At 40.6% G+C, this 22,439-nt stretch overlaps 1 protein-coding gene across 1 annotated transcript; it reads right to left on the bottom strand.

Moving 5' to 3' along the window:
* Window positions 1–1,460: 1,460 nt before the first annotated feature.
* Window positions 1,461–21,093, bottom strand: PLEKHG7 (pleckstrin homology and RhoGEF domain containing G7). Its single transcript, XM_053406379.1, has 17 exons — window positions 20,693–21,093; window positions 19,411–20,106; window positions 18,156–18,181; window positions 16,049–16,185; window positions 15,877–15,917; window positions 14,418–14,519; window positions 13,359–13,499; window positions 11,804–11,899; window positions 10,916–11,011; window positions 9,075–9,188; window positions 8,130–8,301; window positions 7,356–7,471; window positions 6,551–6,644; window positions 5,132–5,211; window positions 2,943–3,102; window positions 1,878–1,975; window positions 1,461–1,626 (listed from the first exon to the last, which is right to left on the bottom strand). Exons 2-17 carry the CDS (start codon window positions 20,071–20,073, stop codon window positions 1,519–1,521), a joined length of 2,244 nt encoding a protein of 747 aa, XP_053262354.1. The 5' UTR covers window positions 20,074–20,106; window positions 20,693–21,093; the 3' UTR covers window positions 1,461–1,518.
* Between the last annotated feature and the right edge of the window lie 1,346 nt (window positions 21,094–22,439).

The raw sequence follows: 22,439 nt of genomic DNA, 5'->3' as shown, positions 1-22,439 counted from the left end.
TGGTCGCAGATGTGAATAATATTTACTGATTTTTATGTATAATTGTATAAATTAGAATTGGAAAAATTCTGTGCTTACCTTATATTTACAGATGTTTTAAGGTAGCCTTACCTACACAACACTGCACTTCTTTTTCAACTGGACCCTTAAACTCACATTATCTGTAGATAGTCTTGCATGACCATTTTTATCAGTTGGATTTTCTCAAGTCCTCCTCTCAGTGGTGTGTTTATGACTTGTGGTCATGTAGTTGTGCCTTACATTGTGAAAGAGTTTAGTTCAGTACGCACTGTAATCCCTAAACTCTGCATTTGGAAAGTAATGAAAGCTGAGGAGTGACACCCTACATCAGCTAATCCTGTATGAAATAACATGAGTGGATACTTGTGGAAATGTTACTTTTGTATTCTAATCTGTTATTGGGCTGAAATAAAATTAGACATTTCTAATAGACCACTTGCAGTGACTTAATTTGCTGTGCTTTTGATGTCGCTGTATCCACTTTTATTCATTTGCAAATTCAGATAGTGGTCAGGCAAAGTTGAGTAGTATCCTTTTGGTGTTACATCATGAACATAATTGTGGTAAAGGTGATAAAAACAGCTCTTCTAATTGGTGCCATTCTGCTTCATTCTGCAGTTCTTTTAACTAATAATTACTGAAGCCATGTGGTTCTTACCCAGAATTTTACAAAAAAGTGTATACCTCAAAAGTATTTGCAACTCCGTTTGGTGTTGTATAGTCAGTATGAACTGATTTTACCCCGCAGCTTTAATTGGCGGTTGGGATAATTTTTTTCTGGAACGCTACAGCCAGAAAATACAATTTCTCAGTTCTTAGTTTAACCCCATTCCAAGTTGTGCAGGTATCTCTCTTTGTAGCATCATGTTGATGAAATTTCTTCAAAGCGCTGATGAGGTGAGGAAGGTAATCTCAAGGTGACCACACTGCTTAAAAATGGGTTGTGTGATTCTATAATCTAATGTGAGAGGTGTTTTTGTGAAGATTAGTGTTAGACTGTTACTTTGTTTGACATTTTGGTGGTTGGACAAATGGCTTCTGAGGTAGGAAAAAATTGTGCAGATTTTCTTTCTTTCATAACCCAGTAGTATTTGATCAAAAAACAAAATACTCTGATTTAAGCAGGTCTCATGATTACTGGTACCCCAGTTTGACTGCAGAAGAACTTGTAAAGGCAGTTTTAAAGATGTTGGTTTAATGGCACTAGTTTTCTTTCCCTTTCCCGTATCATATCACATATATTTTCTAGTTTTTATCATGGAATGCTAAACCAAAACAAGCCATCCTGTGAGGAACCAAAGGTCATAAGCATAGCACTACAGTTGAATAATGACCATCCAAGTTGCTCTTTTCCCTCTCTGAATTCTGTTCCAGCAAGATTGTTTCCAGAGTCTCACCTTTCCAGGGTCCAAAAAATGTTCACAGACATTTGGCATGCCTTGTTTTTTTAAAAAAGTAAATCTGTTACATTGTCAAGTGGTTCCCAACGAACCACAACTAAATTTCAGATGATTCAGCAGGTAAACTAAAAAATGAAGTTTTGGGTTTATTTTCTCTCTTTGTGCAATTTGATATTGCTGTTTCCATCTGTGACATCCATGTTTTCTGTAAGTTGAAAAAGAAGTTTTAATTTAATAACAAAAGTAACTTAGGGATACATACTTTCCATATAGCTAATTAGGCAATAGCATCTATTCATATTTCTGAAAGGGGTATCTCACTCTAGTGGGGTAGGGACAGTACCCAGGACAGACAAATAAACTAGCTCAAATCATTTGGGGAAAGGTGTTAGCATTATCTTAGGTGAATTGCTTGCGTTTATTTATTTTTTAATGTTCGTAAAATAAAATACTTACTTTGAGAGACTCAGACTGTGCTTGTAGTAAAAAGGCTGCTATGCACTGCTGAAACCGATTTCTATGCTGTATTAGAAAAGCATTTCGTAGTCCAAAAACTAAGAAAACAATTGACACATGGTAAGACATCTTCCACAGCTTTCACTCCAGACCTCTATAAGGAGCAAATATCTGTTACCTTTGAAACAGGCCACATGAACTACTTCAATGGAACTTATATGCATCCATTGATAGACTTTTAGACTGCATGAAATATCAACAATACTTAAGCTTGGTTTTGGATATACAAGTAATCAGGGATAAGGGATTGAGAGTGAGCTGCAATCTTCTGGCTTTAGGGAAAATAAAACTACATGCAATGTGGTGTAACTATTTTCTAAACAACAACAATTACATAATGAGCTGCCACCTGCAAAGCTAGCACTTCTGTCCTTTTTTTGACAATTTGACATAGTTGCATATCATAAATATATGATTTAGATGGATATTAAACCAGTGATCACAAGGGGTCTCATAAAATCACATTGATGGGAGATGCAAAAGCTAGGTCTTCACTTGGATTCTAATTTTATACAGAAACAGGAGCAAGTCTGAATCCATGGAGAGGAAAAGGAGTGAAGATAGTTCAGCTGATCAATTTAGAATAGTGGGCAAATTGAGAAGTGTTCCAAAAAAATTAAATTTCTTTTGAACTTTGGTTGGTTTAGCATAGACAGTCAGTGGTGTTACATCTTTAATCCTGAAGTAAGGCAGGTCTGTCAGATCAAAATTGATTTCCTTCAGCACACTTTCTCTGATTTACCATGTAAATTCTCTTCACTACCTTTGTAAGCTGTTGGACCTATATACATCCCAGAGACTGAAGAAAAATTGAGGTGGGATGACTGAAATGAATATATTTTGCTTGAGGGGTAGCAATTGGCTTATTTGTATTGTGTTCCAAATATTTTAAGAGAGAGCTATTTAAGATGGGCACAGAAAATAGCTGTCCCTACATATATGCCATGCATCTACTCAATATTTGAAGAATGTAACCAAGCCATATGTAAAACGTATTTAACATACCTGTTATGTGGAAGGATTCAATATTTCTTACTACCATTCTGTCTAATGGGATAGGCTGGTCAAGCACAGTGCAATAGCCACCACCTTCAAGCAAAGATTGCAATTCGGGAGTGAAAAAGGGGCCAACAGGTGTTAAACTCAGGTCAGAAACTACAGATTTCTGAAACAGAAAGGAAAACCAATACGTTACCTAAGCATTCTATATTCCGGATTGTAGTTGTGGCATGTAGTACTTGACTTAAAATTGTGAATGGCAGCTCTTGGAACTTAAGTCAAAATTGCCACAAGATTAAAATGCTTATTTTTCTGTTCCATGGCACTAGCTTTGTATCATAAACACATTTCAAGCTCTAATAATTTCTGTTAAATGTAACAAGTAGGCATTCAGTTGGACTGCTATGCTGCAGTTCTTTAAAATACAAAGAAACTATGGTGCCTCAATGTATCTGAAAGCACATGAAACCTTAGTCACATCAACACCGTACATTTAAAGCACGTCTACTTTCAGATGTCCTGCCAACCTAGCAGTTCGAAAGCACCTCAAAGTGCAAGTAGATAAAAAGGTACTGCTCCAGCAGGAAGGTAAAGGGCGTTTCCGTGTGCTGCTCTGGTTCTCCAGAAGCAGCTTAGTCATGCTGGCCACATGACCCGGAAGCTGTACGCCGGCTCCCTCGGCCAATAAAGCGAGATGAGCGCCGCAACCCCAGAGTCGGTCATGACTGGACCTAATAGTCAGGGGTCCCTTTACCTTTACTTTCAGATGTCTGCTTTTTACATCTAAGTCAACAAGGTAATAGGAGGTGGTGGGTTAAAAGGAGCCGGGCTTGGGCCACCGGGGACTGCAGCTTCTTAAAAAAACACTGTATTTTTCGCTCTATAAGACGCACCAGACCATAAGACGCACCTAGTTTTTGGAGGAGGGAAACAAGAAAAAAAATATGCTGAATCCCAGAAGCCAGAAGAGCAAGAGGGATCGCTGCGCAGCGAAAGCAGCGATCCCTCTTGCTGTTCTGGCTTCTGGGATAGCTGCGCAGCCTGCATTCGCTCTATAAGACGCACACACATTTCCCCTTACTTTTTAGGAGGGAAAAAGTGAGTCTTATAGAGCAAAAAATACGGTAAGTGCATATTGCAAAGTGACTACTTGCATGAAATCAAAATATGGATCTGTACCCCTAAGGGGTTACCAAAATGTGGCCACTATGAGGCACTGCCCCTATGTATCGTATAATTGCCGGGGTCTGTTCTTCATTTCTTTGATATGTCAGCAATTCACAACTGTCAGCGCTGCCCAAGGTCCCAGCTCACACAAGACCAACGCTGCTTCTTGCTCAAGTTTAAAAGTCTTTATTGAAGTTCAGTCTCATTTCCAGACGCGCAGCGCGCAACGCTACATCTATCCGTCAGACCGTAGAAGTCCCATCTGAATCTCCTCCCCCCTGACACCAGCTTAAGATTCTAGCCTTACTCCACCTCTTCCTCTGTTCCTTCTTTCTCTGGGTCCTTCTGCTAGTCGGAGTCTCAGCCCTCCGAGATTCTTCTGACGCTGATTCTCCCGACTCCTCCCCCCCCCTCTTTCGGGCTTTAGGACCTGGCTCCCAATCCGGGTTTTCTGCTGTCCCGCGCTCCTCCACATTTGAACTTGGCGCGCGCGCGCAGCCTCCCACTTTCCTTCTGACCGTTACACTTGTGTCACTGCTCCCCCTTTCGGGGAGACTAGCTGGACCTGGCCTTCCCTCAGTCTCCCCACTCCCCGATGGAGGAGAAGCTGGTCCTGACTGACGTGACTCTTCCCCCCCACTGTGCTCTGGTGGGGGAACTGGCCCTACTCCTCCGCTGCTCCTTTGGGACTCCCCTCTGGTTCCTTGTTTATGGATCGTCCCCTCTGGGATTCGCCTCGCCCTTACCATAGGCGCCCCCTCCTGGGAATCCTCTGATTCGCTGGAGAAGCTCATGGAATCTCTCGGTCCACTGTCATATTCCCCTACGCTCCCCTCTGATTCCTCTCCTCCGCTCTCTATTTGCTCTCTCCCCTGCTCTTCTGCTCCTGAGCCTCTGACAACAACTCTTCCCTCGACATTTTTACTTTAATGATTTTAAAATATTACGTAAATGTTTACTGCACCTACAGATCAAAATGTGCATGAACACAACAGCTGTAGCTGATCTTTCTTTTCCTTTCTTCTTACCTTTTTGTGCCGGTTAGGCTTTGTAATCAACAGCAAATCATCAAACAGAAATAGGTAGACATCAATAAGTCTCATATGTTCTAAGGAATAAAGGCAAAAGTAAACACTGGTTCTTATTTTTTTTATTTTGTAACAAAACTTCACATTTTCTGCCTTAAATTCATCACTACATTTTGCTTTTGGATTTATCTTGACTGAAAGAATTTGGAAAATTACTTGCTAGGAGATTCAAGCATAGTTTTTCTAGTTCCAGAATTCTAGGAAGTTTGTTTTAATGAATAGAACTGAACTTTCAAGTTTTGTGGCTCAAGCTCCAGAGATTAATTTTAAAGGAAGTAGGAAGCCAAGAGCTGCCCCATATCACCACCTGCTTAGTATTAAAAAGTCTGGATGTGATAAATATTCAGCTTTGTAGTTTGGGTTGTTTAACATTTGCAATACATGAAGTAGTCCGGAAGAATGGTGGATCACTATTGCTTGCATAACTAGCATAATATTTTAATAGTTTTTAGCAGAGCTAGGGAAATGACTGAATCTCCCACGAGTAAAAGATTATCAAACAGATTATAGAGCAAAAATAACCAGGGATATATATTGTCAAATTATTTGTAACATTCCATAGCCTATCAGCTGTTACATTTTTATCAGTCTTAAGTATATCACCGCCTGCCAGTTCATTTCAAAAGCAGACAGCAGATTAAAAAAAAATCTGTTGTATACTTCACTCTCAGCAATCTAGTTCAAATTTGACTGCTAATTATGAACAGAAAACACTGAAGTTTAACATATTTCTCTTTTGGAAAAGCATATTTATTTAAAAGACCTACTTTTACACATCTTGCCCCCCCCCAAGAGTAGTACTGAGACATCACTCACACTGATTTTATTCTTTCTGAATATATTTTTATTCTTTGACCTTGTTGGACTGCAGCCTTATTTTGGTGTCATGAGCACTCACGTTCAACAACATGGAAGCAAGGAGTGATGTTGAACTGAGTAACCCCACTAACAGCACACACCCCTTCTGTGATGTCTGTACATAGAGCACAAACCTCTGTAGCAAGGGGCCTTTGCTCATATAGTTGTATATACAAAGCCTTCATCAGAATCTGGAACACTGAATGATTGAGGTTCCATATTCTGGGCATGCCTTTGCATGTATAGCTCTATGCAGGAAAGCCCTCTCTCTACAGATGTTCATGTTGTATGAGCAAATGTCAGGTGTAGACATGACACCAGGGGAAGGTTAAGTGATGCACCCCACTCTATGCTCCCATGTTGAAAATGGAGGTTCATAACATCTTAATACAGCACTTGTCCAACTTTTATTCATATCCTCTCTTTAGGTGTGCAGATTAGTTTGAGTTAGGTATACATTTCTGTTCACTGTGTAACTATGATACACAAAGCACTCTTTACCTGCTAGGGTTAATCTCCCCTCATGAACAAGAAATCTCTTTGTTGGTGACAAGATGTTTTCATTTGGGTTTTCTCTTAATAAGTTCTTGAGACACTGGTGATGGAGAAAGAGAGATAATCATGGAACTTTTGAATAAAAAGTGGTAACAGTGCAATTAAAATTCTGAGTATCAGAAATAATATAATGGACTATTTAATTGGATGACTGGCTACATGTCAAATACCACCTTTACAGCCAATCCTATACAGCAGCAGTGACTAACCTTTTCCGGTCTGGGACACCTTGACTCATGCCCAACCCTTTGAGGACTGCATGTCAAAATGGGCATGGCCAATGTCAAATTAATTCCCTGCCTTCTGACTGAATCCTTTTTTAAATGCTGTGTTATTACAAATAACTACCTCTTTTCTTTTCCCCTTCTATTTTTGCTTTCTTCCCATTGATTTCCTCAGGAATCATTTCCAAATAAATCTATTTACATTCCCACCTTCAGCCCCCATATTATTTTATTGTCCTCCAAATTACTCACTCCATTTTCTCATCATGAAGAGCTCTCCCTCTTCTCCCTCCCTCCATATTTGCTTATTACTTTTTCAGTGCTCACTTGTATGGGTGCTGGTCTAAGATATGCGTGGTCTATGTGCAGGCACCTCTCCAGAGCGTATTTAGAACATTCTAGAGCTAGTTACCTATTCGGAAGTTAAGCCATGAATATTTGTCCGTGTTATTTTAACAGTTTTATGCAGATTTAAGAAGACCCTGCTAAGAACATATTTTTAAGATGGATGAATAAAAATTGCTTACCTCAGGAACAAAAAATCTTTTTTCTTGATCCCAAAGTGAAGGCCAAACTATAATTTCCTGTAGCTGTTTAAATTTCTGGAAGTTATCCAGCCATTTTACTTTCCCTTCCAAATCTCCTGAAAAGATACACAATGGAGCAGCAAGGTTGGTTTACTGAAAATGAAATCTCTCTCCTTCATTAATATGGGCCTTAGCATTCTCTATATGGAGAGCTGAGTGCCTTCTGTATTGATATATTCTAGTCAATGGTGTCATCCCTGTATGAGCATCAATGTTCATGTTGCATACCAAATATGAGTTATCAGGCTTATAGTGTTCTTTGGAATGAGCCGGTTTACATAATATTACTTTTGTTTGTAGCTAGTGAAGGTATTTTCATGTTTCAGTTCCTAGGGAAATAGTTTTTGCCATACAGTCTTCATGCATGCCTAAATGCTGAGCAATAAAGGTTGGCCCAAGGTATTTTTGTTGGATGAGGCTGAGGAGCAAATGGTACTCAGGCCCTCCCCACCGAAACCCAAGTCAAGTGCAAAGCACATAGCATCAGCCAAGTTGTTTTGGCACCTGAGGCATGAAATCCCACAAGCAATTCTCCCTATCCCTGGTATAAAAATACAAGCACAACAAATTAAAGAACTAGCTGCCTTTTCATGCCACATAAAACCTGCTGCCTGAGGCAGCCATACCACTGCCTATTGGTAGGACTGGCTCTGTGAAAACAACTCGGGACAACTTCTGAACCAAGAATGCAGTTTCAGACCTTCTCCAACTCACTTATAGATTTCTCCACCTTTTCTTTAATTGTACCAATGACAGATTTCTCGGCTGCCTCTGTATTTTTCCATATATTCTTCAGGAGAAGGGGGTAGCGGGTCAGTTTGTGCAAAGGGGCAACCAGCAGTTCTGCGAGATGGAGACGTTTGCACCGCTCGTTCTGTTCACACCACTATCGAATACAGATAAATTTTGTATTAGGATTAACAAGTGTACTCTTGACAGTAAGCAGAATAATGCTTCATACCGCCAACCAGCAGTGTGATACACATTTCTTAAGTAAAATAAATTTCATGAGAACCCTGCATTGCCATTGCTGCATTGTCAGAATGGCAACCCAGTTCCCACAGCAGAGGAATAAATGCACCCCCTTCTCTCATACCTCACACTTAATGTGGTAATAATTGGGATGAATCATCCACCTAAATAAAAAAAAGGAAGGGAAATATCATGCAGATAAGTTTTGTGTGTACAGGCCTCAAGGTGGTGGTTGCAAAGGTTGAAGAGCACACCCACTTTATCACAGGAACTAGATTTCCACATATTTCTAGGCCCAATTCAAAGAGCTTGCACTAGTGCTTAAAACCCTAAACAACATAGGCTCCAAATACCAGAAAAATTCCTTCCTTCCCTACAGACACTCTCAGGTGTCCCCAGTTCAGGCCAACATAAGAAAATCATCCCCAATAATTCCCCCCAATAGCATATTTTACTTTAAAATGACATATTACTTGATGTATAAGCCACATGAAGGGGAGGGGGATGAAAGTAGAGATAGTGATTTTTGATGAACAAGGATGAGTATTGATGTTTATTATTAGTTCATTAAATGTATACTTCACCCTTAATCATATTGGTGAACTATGATAGCAATTGAAAAAACTGCCGCTGTAATATTACAACTGTAAATGTTGAACAAGGACAACAGCAAAACAATTGCTTTACTTTCAAATAGATCCCAAAATCTTCTCTTTTCTTCAGTTTTTCCAAGTAAAAGATAGCAGAGGTATAATTCAGGCAGTACATCTGGTGACTCTGACACAGGTTCCCTTGGAAATACTGCAAGACAAAAATGTTAGTCATTGAGGGCAATATCAAAAACTAAGTTATATTCAGAATAAACTCAAGCCCATTGCAAGCCCTTGGGATCCCTTACAACTCTACAATTCTATGCTTCTATGATTTTAATGAGTCCACTTGCAGTATGACTAATGTTGCATATTCCTCTTGGCATTGTGAGGACCAAATATTCATTTATTAGATTTATACCATGCCTTTCCTCCTGAAGGAGCCTATACATTTATTGCACATAATTTTTTTTGGTACTTGTCCACAACCCTCTGTGATCAGAGATATCTGAGATGGCAAATAATCCTTGTTACTTCATAGTAAGGATGGATTACCACTCCTAGTGCATGATCCATCCACAGTTAAGCCTTTTTCCCAGTGTGTGCTTAAGATAGCAGCCCAATCCACACTTACCTTCATAGTAAGTTCCACTGACATCATTGGGATTCACTTTTGCCTAAATATACATAGCACTATGCTACAAAAAATCCCCACTGAAATAAATGAATTTTAAAATACCTTTATGGACTATATTTTTTGTTTACAAAAAGACATGGACTTTTGGAGAATTTTAACTCCACATTCTTGATGGCTGCTTCAGGTCATTCTCGGGTCTTTGCTTAGTGGTGCTGAATCTTAAAACTCATCAACCCCTCCGCATAATCCAGAATAAGATGAATTCCAGAAGGGTAGTCATGCGGCCAACAAATTCATGCTGGCATCTTAAATGTTAAAGCTGTAACGTTATACCCATTTACCTGGCTGTAAAGCTGCACTCCTGTGCTCACTTACCTGAGAATAAGCCTCACTGAAGTCAATGGGATTTTCTCCGAGTAGACACGAGCAAGAATGCACCATGAGCACAACTAAACTTGCATAGGGCTGCACTGTAAGAAATGTACTGTGATTTATGCTCTCATGGGCCAGAGCCTACTTCATTGGAGGTATGAAGTGGTTATCTAAGTGGGTGTTTATATACCCTAGGTACAGAGAGAGGAGGGAAATACTTTAAAAACAAAGTCAGGCCAAGAAATAATGGTTCCCTTCCTTCTTGCCCTTGTTTCCCTCTATCAGTCAAACTCAATTGCAGTTGGAATTGTAGTTTCATGGGGGCTACAACCTTATGTGAGGAGAATCAGAACTTACAGGGTTAAACAGTTCTGTGTGACGTCTCACATTCTGAGGCGTGGTTATGTTCACATACGGGAATCTTTCTCTGTGTGTGAGTTTCTTTTCGTTTTTGGCTGAGAGGCGAAAGGATGTCTGCTCTCTCGCCGGGCTGATTTATGTTTTTCTTCTCATTAAAAGACTGTTGGAGATTAGCAAAAAGCCTGCATTCAGTCTGATTTATTATCCACACACAAGGCAACAGTTTCTGCTGCTGCAAATAACTCTGCTAAGGACTATGCTAAGAGAGCTAAGGGAGCTGAAGTTTTTTCTATCGGCACAGACGTCCATCGGCACAGCAGAAGCGTGCCGGGCGCCATCTTATCTCACACCTTAAGCATGTGTACACACACACACACACACACACTACTTAATTGTGGATGGATCATGCCATGGTCATTTCTGAACAAGTTAAAAAGCAGCAGTTCCGATACAGATCCCTGATACATTTCTCAACACTGAAAACTGTCCATTTACACCTAGACTCTTCTTTCTGCTCTTTAACCATTTACTGATGTATCCAGCTAAGCTTAACACGTTGTTACTCTTACCTTTGTGAGCACAGGGATGAAATCTATGGAAGGCATAAGCTGGACAAGGTGATCCTTTATAGCACTGAAGAAACTGGTCACAAAACTGAGGCTCACCTAAGTAAGAGAATCTTATTTAAGATGTCCTTTGGATGAAAGAGGGGGCGCGGGTGGTGCTGTGGGTTAAACCAGAGAGCCTAGGACTTGCCGATCAGAAGGTCGGCGGTTCGAATTCCCGCAATGGGGTGAGCTCCTGTTGCTCGGTCCCTGCTCCTGCCAACCTAGCAGTTCGAAAGCACGTCAAAGTGCAAGTAGATAAATAGGTACTGCTCTGGCGGGAAGGTCAACGGCGTTTCCGTGCGCTGCTCTGGTTCACCAGAAGCGGCTTAGTCATGCTGGCCACATGACCCGGAAGCTGTACGCCAGCTCCCTCGGCCAGTAAAGCGAGATGAGCACCACAACCCCAGAGTCTGCCACAACTGGACCTAATGGTCAGGGGTCCCTTTACCTTTACCTTTCACATGGATGAAAGATTTGACTGCAAGGCACTAAATGAGCTCTGTGCTTTTATAATTCAGTGGAAGAAAAATGTAAAGCATAGTGAGCACATTCAGCTTCACTACTCCAAACAAATACCCAGGGATGACTTGTGCATTTGAATGCAACATTTGATACATAGACTATAAGTGAGCCATTGTTGCTTTAAGACAAATGCACTAGAAGATGTAATTCCACAGGTCTTATATGTCTAATTTTCCCAAAGGGAGTATTTAAATAGTAGGACCCACACTGCTTTGAGCTTGTTAATATAGTTTTGATTTAACTATTGTATTAAAGCCATACAATGAAAAGCCACAGTGCTGATACATGTTGTTTAGCGTCAATCTACAAATTAAAGTGTTTTCTCACCTGATGTAACTCCTCTAGGTTGGCAAACAGTAGCCCAGAGTCCACATCCGAGAGAAACTCCTTGCATTGCAGGTACCTTAATGTATCCATAAATATCTTCAGAAAACACATCAATGCCTAGTTAGTTATTTCTTCTCCAAATCCCTGAACCCCAGGGTTGCTACAGATTTCCTTTTCCGAAAAACATTCCTTACCCAAGTTCATTATAGCTCTAGTAAACATAACAAATGGGCTTCATTTGTCATCTTGCTGCTATACACCTGCCTCTAGCACTTAACAATTCCTCCTTGCCCTGAAACTTGAAATCTTTCCCCACAGACCCTCCATGCATGCGCTAAACACATAAGCAGTCACATTCTAGGAAACATTGCAAATTCTGCTGACAAGCTGAAAAGAGCAATTTCCTTGTCTCCGTAAAATGGCCACTCAATTAATTTGAATCAAGCTATCCTGATGGCTTAGATTCTAAAGCATTTAGGCTGCAATCCTTATACGTTAACCAAGGAGTAAGTCTCACTGAACTAAGTGAGCCTTACATCTAGTAAACAGGTATAGCCAAGCTATTCAAGTGACATATAATATTCTTGAGGATGAGGCATCTTCATCATAACAGGACTTTCCATGGAATACTTTGCTGGTCTCTGAAAACATTCTCTTTGAAAGACCCAACTGCTGATATGGTGAAAATAACCTTGTTCTAATTATCATTCAAAACAAGTGATTTTGTTCACTTGCTCAGGAATTTAAATGCTGTTATGAATTTTGGGGTAGATGGGTCAGAGTCTGTATGCCTGAGCACCCTTCTAATTCCTGGATCCAGCACAGATTCAGTTCCTGGAATAGCCAGGGTAGCTCCCTGGTGAGGTAATGACCTTCTGAGTATGGGCCATTAAGGTAACAAAGGAAGTGGCTCTGTGCCAGACAGAAAATGGGTGGGGCCCCCTCCCTCAACATACTGGTAGTTAGAAAGACAAATTCCAGAGTTGTGTGTGCAAGCCAAAAGTGAGAAGCTGCAGAAAAACAGAGCCATGCTTGGATTTCTGCTGGGATCCAAAGGCTAGAAGCCAAATTAATGGGGTTCAATTTACAAGAAAAGGGATTTTAACTAATCATTAGAAAGAACTTCCTGAAGGCATCAGATATTCAGCAGTAGAACAGGCAGCCTCAGAGAATAGTGGGCTCTCTTTCATTAGATTTTTTTTTAAAGTTGGATGGTCACCTATTGGGAATGTTGGAGCAGTGAATTTCCTGCATCAGTTGGAGGTTAGATGCCCTTCCAAGTCTGTGACCCAATTTTCTAACAAGTGATGGCTCTGTAGCTGAATGGCTCAATGCACTTTCTAATCTGTAGCCTGTTTTTAACGCTTGTCAGAATATGCTCCAGTGAGCTGCAAGACAGAGATCCGTGTTTAAGTACTGCTATAAGCTAATTGTGAAAGGTTGCCTCCTGCAGGAACAAACGGTTGTGCAGAGGTACTTCCCATTTAGATTGATAGCTAGTGACATAGCAAACACCCCACAATGGGAAGGAAACGGTTGCGAAATCCAAACCTACTGTTTTGAGAACCTGGAGATGATCAAGAAGGTAGGTGCATTCAGTTGTGAAAAGCTCCCACAAGGCTTCCTCCTTCTTAGTATCTAAGAAGGCTTTTGGCTCAAGCTGATGCATATTCATGATTTCCTGCCAAGTTTTTCCCTATCAGTTGAGAGTATAAACACAAATATTTATGCATATTTGCATACAAACAGCTCTTCTGTTCAATCACTGAAGCTGTTGTTGGTGCTAAATACCCTTGTCTGGGTTGCCATTGGTTTCTGCTTCTGCTTCAGTGTTACATTATAAAAGACTCTTAAAGTATACTTAGAAGTACTCAACAATTTATACCGAAAAGAAGTATAATCCATGTCTACTGAGAAGTTCATACATTCATGCATACGTGTATATTTTCTTCCAGAGGGCCAGTTTATTGAGCATTTATCCCAATTTGCTTATGGAGTGTTTATACATGTTCCCATTCATCCACCCCACATTTTTCAGTATGTCTCTTTCCTAACCATAAGAAGGAAGAGTTTTTATTCAAGTGGATTTGTGGCGCTGTCACAAAGGTGACAGAGGGCTTATCTGTGTTTTTGCTTCTCCTGCTGCTTTCCCTTGGGGAAAACAGTTCTTTAGTGCCAAGTCAGAGCAAATGTCAAGTTGGGTTTCCCCCGGATTGCCGTTTGTTCCAATTGAACACTAAAGAGCGGGTTTTCCCTCGGAAAGGAGCGGGTCAAGCGTAAAACTGCTCAGACCTGTGCTTCCTAGGCACAGCACATGTGGAAGTGTGAATGAGCCCAGAGTGCCTTTATCTACTTCAATTGCACAAACCTAAAGTTTTGGTATGCACTTGAAACCCTCCTTCAAAATAGTGACAGTCTGGAAGCACTCTGTGTGTGTGTGTGTGTGTGTGTGTGTGTGTGTGTGAGCGCGCGCATCTGTCTATGCCCACATATACCGGTAAATAAGTGGGTATAGGATTGCAGAGCTAAGGAAAACCAAACAGAAGAACAGAAGACTAAAAATGAGGACCGACACACAAATTGTATCATTATAGTATATGAAGCATTTTCGTACCTTGACACTTTGAAATTCATAATCACTACAATCTGGTATGTTGAGGGTTACTGTGGACAGACAGTTTTCCAGATCTGATATTTGTTTGTGTTTGTCTTTACTCTGTTTAAAGACAAAAAGCAAAACAAAAAAGCAGCAGTAAATCTGTGAAATCTATAGCCATGGGGAAGATGTTGCAGATAGAGGATGTTGCAGATTCTTCCTCAAATTGTTATTTGTGCAAGCAGACAGCTTTCCCCAAACTGAATTTTGAAAATGCACCAAATTTTGAATTTATTGTAATGTGATTACTAACTACAGAATATAGATCCATAAATGATTAGTCTATTTTAAAATAATGGATTAGTCAGTATTGACACAAAGTATATGCATGCCACTGTAGTGAAAGATGGTCATACCAATATTCATTAGGTAGATATATTCCCCTAATCTACTGTTAGGTAGATAAAAGGTAAAGGTAAAGGTAAATGTACCCCTGACCGTTAGGTCCAGTTGCAGACGATTCTGGGGTTGCACGCTCATCTCGCTCTATAGACCAAGGGAGCTGGCATTTGTCCGCAGACAGCTTCTGGGTCATGTGGCCAGCATGACTAAGCTGCTTCTGGCGAACGAGAACAGCGCACAGAAATGCCATTTACCTTCCCACTGGAGCGGTACCTATTTATCTACTTGCACTTTGACGTGCTTTCGAACTGCTAGGTTGGCAGGAGCTGGGACCGAACAATGGCAGGGATTCGAACTGCCAACCTTCTGATCGGCAAGCCCTAGCCTCTGTGGTTTAGACCACAGCGCCACCCGTGTCCCTCATTGTTAAGTAGATATATTTCCTTAATTTATTGTATTCAGCAGAATGACAGACCTGGAACCTTAATTACACTGGGCATGTCCTCTCCATCCTCCATAAACATAGTGGTGCACCAATCTCTTTCTATCAAAAGTGTCAGATAGGGAAAAGTTAGAAGCAAGGATTCTGTGTCCATATTGCCATATAGCCTAAATTTGCTTAAAAACAGGTGGCTGCTGAGGTGCTGGCTCAGCTGTAATGTTGCACAGAACTCAAGGCATCTGCATCTGATTCCAAGAGCTGCTGCATTCCCAAAGGTTGAAAAGGTAAGCAGTTACCTTTCTCTCTCACTCTCTTTCACGGTCACTTAGAGATGTTTCCCTGCTCCTTTTTTTATAAATATCTGCATGTCCAAGCAACACCTGAAGTGTGTTTGGGTGCATGTCTGCAACTTTTAAAAATCTGCTCTCTTTACATTTTATTCAAAACAACATTCCCAAACCTTTCCCGCAATAAAAATGTGCTTTGGGGACTGTTGGTAGAGACAAACCCATATATATATATATATAGAGAGAGAGAGAGAGAGAGAGAGAAAGAGAAAGAGAGAGAGAGAGAGAGAGAGAGAGAAAGAAATACTGGGGCATGGAGAGAAAGAGGGATTTGCAAAATACTCACAGTTCCTTTTTTAGCAAATGGCCACCAGGGCTTTTTGGATTCTAATGAACAGAAACAAGGACATTGTTAGCTATAGAAATGATAAAGTATTTCATGGTAAATTTGACTTCATGGGGAGAGGGGGGTGGGAATCAAAAACAGGGCCATCTCTTCCAATGGCATCTGTATTCACCTGAGCTGCGCAGTGATGCTGAATGGTAAAGGAATTCTGCTGCACTATCTGATATCAGCAGGTCTCCAGGGAACATCTCGAATCCAGGCAAGCTCACCACCACTGAGCTGTGCCTCCGTTCAGCTGAGTTGTATAGACTGCAAGGCAAACACAAACATTGTATGATGCTACTACTACTACTAGGAGACACACCTAGGGTTCCTTCTGCCCTTGGCAAGGAGCCGTATCAATGCTCCCCTCCAAAAAACCCACTTTACTGGTTGTTTGAAAATGTCTCTGTGTGAAAATAATGCATGATCTTTAATGTTACAGTCTCCAAGAAGTGGCTTGGGCAGTTTCTTCAAACCATCACAGACTTCAAAAGTAAAAAAGTATGGCATGAAGAGAACAGCCTGATTGGCATGGTAAGGCAATGGATGCTAATTTAAGAATGGTTTCCACACAGCAGCCATTTCATGTGCACCATCTCAAAGAACTGTGAGATGACGGAATGAAGATTCATTATACCCTTTTAATAGAAATGACATTCAAATACATGACCATTAGGTAGGGAAGGGAGAGGATTTTGTTTGGTTCACATTTTTAAGTAGCGACCAAAGTTGCACATCAGAACACAATTTTCCTTCAGATTTTACAATTCTACAAATTTTACGATACACCTTAAAAATGTACCGATATGCACATTTATTTATTTATTACATTTACTTACTGCTTACTGCAAAAATGTCTAAGATTTAAGTAATATCTGGATATTAATTTTCATATAGATTTTTTTAAAAAGATAAAGACATTCACATAAGGTAGTTAAGAATTTATACAAGTGAACCTGCTGTCCTTCCCTAAGATAGCCTTGTAGTGTTGGCATGGCAGATAGCTAGCAAGATACATTGCACATATCACAGCTGAAGTCCAATTTTAGATGACATTTGTAACCTAAACACATACTGTTTGTGTTTCTGCAATTGTCAGTGGATTTTGTGATTTGACTTTGCTAAGCAAAGCAAATCAAGTCAGGTCCAGAATTGACCTTAATCGTGTCAGGCCACAGTGGGGCTATAGAGTGGCCTTGTGGCCTTGATAGTCCTGCTGCCAGTTTTGCAAACTAAGTCGTCCCCAAAATCTAATATGACAAGATTATTCTGCTGACTTTTCTTGCGAGTTGTGTACCTTAGATTTACAGATGGATGAATGTCCAAAAATTTGTATTGAAACGGAAATATGCATAAGACCCCCAAAATAATATTGAACAAGAAGATGCTGTTTGGTTGACTTTCCATGAGACACATCTGATTTTTCTGAATTATTTTTGTTGTAAGGGTGTATTAGCGTTGTAGATTTGTGAACGGTCAATAATGTTTCGGGTTTGGAAAAAGCAAATATGTGCTGTGGTCAGTCAACCTTAACAGCAAAGTGAAATCTCACACCCTCTGTTCTATGGTGTGTTCAGGTCACATAGAGATTATCATAAATTCTAAAACTGTGGAACCTAAGTGACAGAGAATCATAGAAAGGATCCTGAGGATCATCTAGTCCAACCCCTGCAATGCAAGAATATGAAGTTGTCCCATACGGGGATCGAACCCACAACCTTGGCATTATCAGCACCACACTCTAACCTACTGAGCTATCCCCTCCAAGATTTGCTAGAAACAATGCATTCTGTTGATTGCTGGATGGATCAGATTTGATTTGTGGCCCACAAGTAGTATTAATGTGGTCTTGATGTCAACCAGGCACGTGCCTCATACCCATTGATTTCAGTGTTTTGGGCTGTGACCTTTATGTATTTAGAAAAGCTACAAAAATTAATAACAAATAATACAACAATAACACAACAATAAAAGAGATGTTTATGAGACTTCTCAATAAACAATAGCTGGGGCATGCCTGAGAGTCAATTTTTAGCCTATAAAGCAACTCTCATTAAGGTGTACAAGTGGCAGAAAGTTACAGTGCCAGTCCCCTAAATTTATATAGAACAGATCTTGCCTGCTACAGTAAATATGTCACTCTTGACTCTTAATGGCTCATTAAGAGTCAACAAAAGTATAAAAATGAACGAGGGAGTGCTTCTTTTTTACCATTTTCTTTTAAAAGAAATACGTACCTGCTAGGTTTATGCAAATGTAATTCCTGAAAAAGAATAAAGCATTCTATGTTAGTCTTTATAAAAGGCACAAGAATGGCACTTTTAACCTTGCATGTTCTTGCTGAAGAAAGGAACTGCAAAGTGAAATTTAATTCTTAATCATTTTAGTGAAACAATTGTTTCAGAACAGAATCAAAACTCACCTGTTCCCAACCCCTAAGCAAAAACCGAACCTGCATGATAGTGCTGATAAGTGCATCTCATTTTAGTTAGGATTGGAACTTTGGAGAAGGCAAGTTTAACCCTTCCCCTTCCCCCGGGTTCCCAAAGAAAGTTTCCTCCTTTCTCTCCTCCTTAAGCTCCTATTTATTTTTGAAGGGGAACTCTCATTGCGCCTGCTACTGCATTTCTGAAAAATATATTCAATGATACAAATAAGGAATGGGCAACTAGATGTGTGCTGGTTTGGCTATAAAGTGAGAGTGGGGGGAGCTTTGTTTTCAGACCAGACCGAATATGGCGGTGGGTCAGGCATGGGCAGTGGTAGATTTTGGGCTCTCAAATTTCAGTGGCGCCCTGTGTGATGCTAAAATTCGGCACACACAGCCCACCTCTCACTCTCCTTTCCACATCATTGCTGCAGCACTCCCTGTGGTGTCTTCGCCCGATGCAGCCAAACTGATCAGGCTACCCTAAAACCACCTCTGACATGGGCATCACCTCCCCGCTCCACCTCCTTATTTGCACACAGTCTGCTCTTTGGAACAATTCCCCTGCTAACTTCAGGTATTGGAGGCAGTCTGGGGAGAAAAGGCTTCAGTGGAGAGCAGAGAAGAAAGGCAATAGGGCGGGGGACAGATTTCATTATCATACCCCCTACTGAGTTTAGTTTAAAAAGTAAAAGCAAACAAAATATGCCCCACTTTATAGCCCCCTAATGTGCAGATGTTTAGCTATTACATGCATGTTTAATCCTGCTCTCAAAGAGAGGCATCACATGCAATCTGGCCTAGCTAAATATTGATTAGACTGTCACATTCTCCTTAAGTCTAATGGCTGTAGTCAACCAAGTTTTACTCAAGGTCAGCGCATTGGAATTAATGGACCTAATTTAGTCATGGCCATGAAATTTCTATGGGCCTACTCTGAGCAAAAGTTAGTTGATTACAACCCCAAGAGTGGAAATGGCTTGATTTATAGTACCAGTCTTCAGTTCCATCTGAGCAATCAGCAAAACATAGCAAACCAAAGAACGAGGAAATGCGTTACTTACCTGAACACATTCCTGAGAATTCTGTTTCTCCTTAGTTAGGGAAGAAGGGCTGATCTCCCTCGTGTTCTGCAATGTGTTATCATCAACAAAATCATCTTTAGGATGTGGTGGAACTGATAGTGTGTCAGCCAATGTGGAGTTTTCTTTCAGTGTCAGTGAATCGGTGTGCATGCCAGAGTTGGAGGTCAAAGAGCATTGCTGAGAATGCAGAGTGCACCTCTGAGAAGCAAGAAGAGTTGATTCAGTTTGTGGCATCTGGTTGTGCCCCCTTGCACTCTCAGTGCTGTTTTGTAGCGAGAAGACCTGAGAGAGTGATGGGGTACTGTTTCTTAGCCTCCTAAGAGTTGGAGAAGTAGAAATTCTTCCTGGAGCATGCCTGTTAAATTGGTAAGGTGTGAAGTCACCATCGGCATCCTCCACAGGTGGAACTTGGAGTAGATTTGGGCTGTCACTAAAGGCCCTCCTCTTGGTGATATTATTAGGGTACAATTTGATCTCAGGGCTGGATGGGGCTGGGGTTTTGCACGATGAAAAGACAATATTTCCCAAGTCACTCTTTCCTGCCAAATCCAAATTGTCTTCTTGTGGTTTGGTCACCTCAAGAATATGACATTGATCCTCCAGGTAGACTGTTTCATCCACTTCAAAAGATTTGCACTCCATTTTTTATGAATCCTTTAATCACAGCAGAAAGATCTACAGAGATGAAAGGAAGGATTTCATTCTGAAAGCCAACATTTTATATTTAAAAACACCCTTGTGCTGCTACAATCCAAGGAACCCCCTTTGACAATGAAAGACTTGCATACCAACATCCTTTCCGATCGTGATTCACTGGAGGGAGGGTGTTTTTGATGCCAGATTTTAGGGGGCAGCATAAGAGATTGGAATGGGTTCTGCTGCCAGAAGGAGAGGCTCTAAAAGCTTTCCACGAAGAAGCAGAAATCAACCAAGGCACTTTGTTCTGTGGCCGTGGATTCAATTATAAATTTATACTGGCCAATCTCTGACTTTGATGCTTAATCAGCACAGACCTGTTCATGTTGGTGAAATGTTAGGGGCAATCAGATGCACCACTGGACAGCATGGGGCTTATTTACAAGAGTAAATCAGGCTAAAGTTGTGCTGCCCATCATTTTAAACTACCTTGATTTTGCAGGATTTTGAATGGTTATAACACAAAACTGAAAAGCACCCAAGGGGAGTTAATTAGCAGTATTCTATAAACAGAAGCATGATACCATAACACATGAATCTGATAATGCTCTATCTCAGTACTTACTGTTTCAACAGCAGGTGTGCAGGGATCACTGATACAGCCAGCTTCCTTGGGGGTAAACATGATCCTGCAGGAGAAAATGTGTAACAGGGAAGTTGTTTAACACAATGGCTAAAGCCATGGGTAGTTTTTCTGCCTTTTTAGACTGAAGGGTGGAAATTCCTCTTTTCACTTTCCCAGCCTCCTTTCTGAATGCAGGAATAGGGAACTTGTTTTTCCTCTTTGTATGTTTCCAAGGGATTTCTTTATCTCAACAGTGCAAAGGGAAGTGGTAGCAAGCGAGTTTACAGAAGGTAACATGATCTGCCGCAACGCATAACTGATTTTCTTTGCTCTTTGGGCATGTTTGTTGAATTCTCCTTTTCTTCCCAATTCTTAATTCTGCCCCCCCCCCAGCTTCTGAGTTCAACATTTTGACACATTCGCTTCACTCAGGGGAGAACAATGGATGAAAGAGGATCAAGAAACATGTCAACAGGGGAGATTTGTCAGCCACTGTGCCTGTCCTTTGTGAATAAGCGTACAATTAGAACAGCTCGACCTTTCCTTTTGTGATGTTCCCTTTGCTGTCCCTTCACACAAAGAACCTTCCTGTGCCCTTAATAATGAAGCCCTTTTAAAAATCCCCCCTTAAACTTCTTATCAAAATCTCCCTTCAATATCATGTGAATGCACAAAATATTCCCGCCCCTGCTGATAATAGCCTAGATGACTCATGTTGACATAATACTGGTAGAATGTTTTGTGGTTGTGATAATACTATATTTTAAGCTAGGTCACCTAGCCCATTATGGTAGCTGTTATATATACACTACTAGATATGACATAGTGCAGCAAAGTAGTCTTCAGTTTTTCAACCTTTCACCCACAAATGCTTTTGGGGATCTCCCCATCCCAATCTCTCCCTCTTTCTAGCATATACTTGTATGGTGGTAGGGCTGCTGTTGTGAGCTACCAGAGATCAGTTCATGAGCCCATAGACGTTCCTGACTCACCAGTTGAAGACCAATTCTGTGGTGGCAATGAGGATTACCAGGGAGCCGGGACATCCCTGTGTTTTCAAATCTCACCTCAGCTTCGATTTATGTGGCCCAGTAAAACTTGAACAACTGCAAAATGTAACGTGGCAAAGCAGCAGCAAATAAAATATGGACAAAATAGGGCTGGTGATTTACCAGAGATAGGTATCAAAAAATGGGGATTGTCCCCAATAAAATGGTCGGTATGCTACAACTCCTTATGCCAACAAAAAAGGGGGAAGCTCTAAACAACTGCAACAAGGAGCAAAAAGCATAGGGTAGGAAAAACAGAACAGGGTTTTCTTTTGTCCAATGCATTTCCAACTACTCTGGTCCTTCGTTAGCGAAATCTTCAATTAATAAAAATATTTATAGTTAGCAAACTGAATATTATATAGAAAAAACTTTTCATGAACAACATGTCAAAATCATGACAGGAAGAACCATTCACAAACCAATCTAACAATTTGTCAAATGAAAATGTAAATATTTAAAAATGACAGTCCCTATATATTAATGGTATTGTGAAAATAGCATACATACATGTAATTCTGGACCTTCTACCTCTACTCTTAAGATGCAGCCACTTGAAATCAGGAATTTGACTTGGGTGTAGTATGGTACATGGTGTAACTCCTCAGCCTAGTTAATTTATGAAGGCGGCCTGCCCACTGCAGAGCCACCCGGCTTGTTTGCTTAGTGACTGGCTTCTATAAATACTGTATAAATGT

Source organism: Podarcis raffonei, chromosome 10 (assembly GCF_027172205.1).
Source record: "Podarcis raffonei isolate rPodRaf1 chromosome 10, rPodRaf1.pri, whole genome shotgun sequence".
Classification (NCBI taxonomy): Eukaryota; Metazoa; Chordata; class Lepidosauria; order Squamata; family Lacertidae; genus Podarcis; species Podarcis raffonei.
Note: the sequence above shows the minus strand (reverse complement) of the source record. Positions and strands in the feature narration are given on the sequence as shown.

Bases quoted from the DNA above. Each gene is read 5' to 3' on its own strand.
- PLEKHG7 (XM_053406379.1), bottom strand. From the start codon at position 20,073: ATGGAGTGCAAATCTTTTGAAGTGGATGAAACAGTCTACCTGGAGGAT. The intron at 9,189-10,915 runs GTAAGAGTAACA...TTTGTCTTGCAG, and splicing joins TCATCCCTGTGCTCACAAAG to TATTTCCAAGGGAACCTGTG. The intron at 8,302-9,074 runs GTAAAGCAATTG...TGTATTCGATAG, and splicing joins ATTTTGGGATCTATTTGAAA to TGGTGTGAACAGAACGAGCG.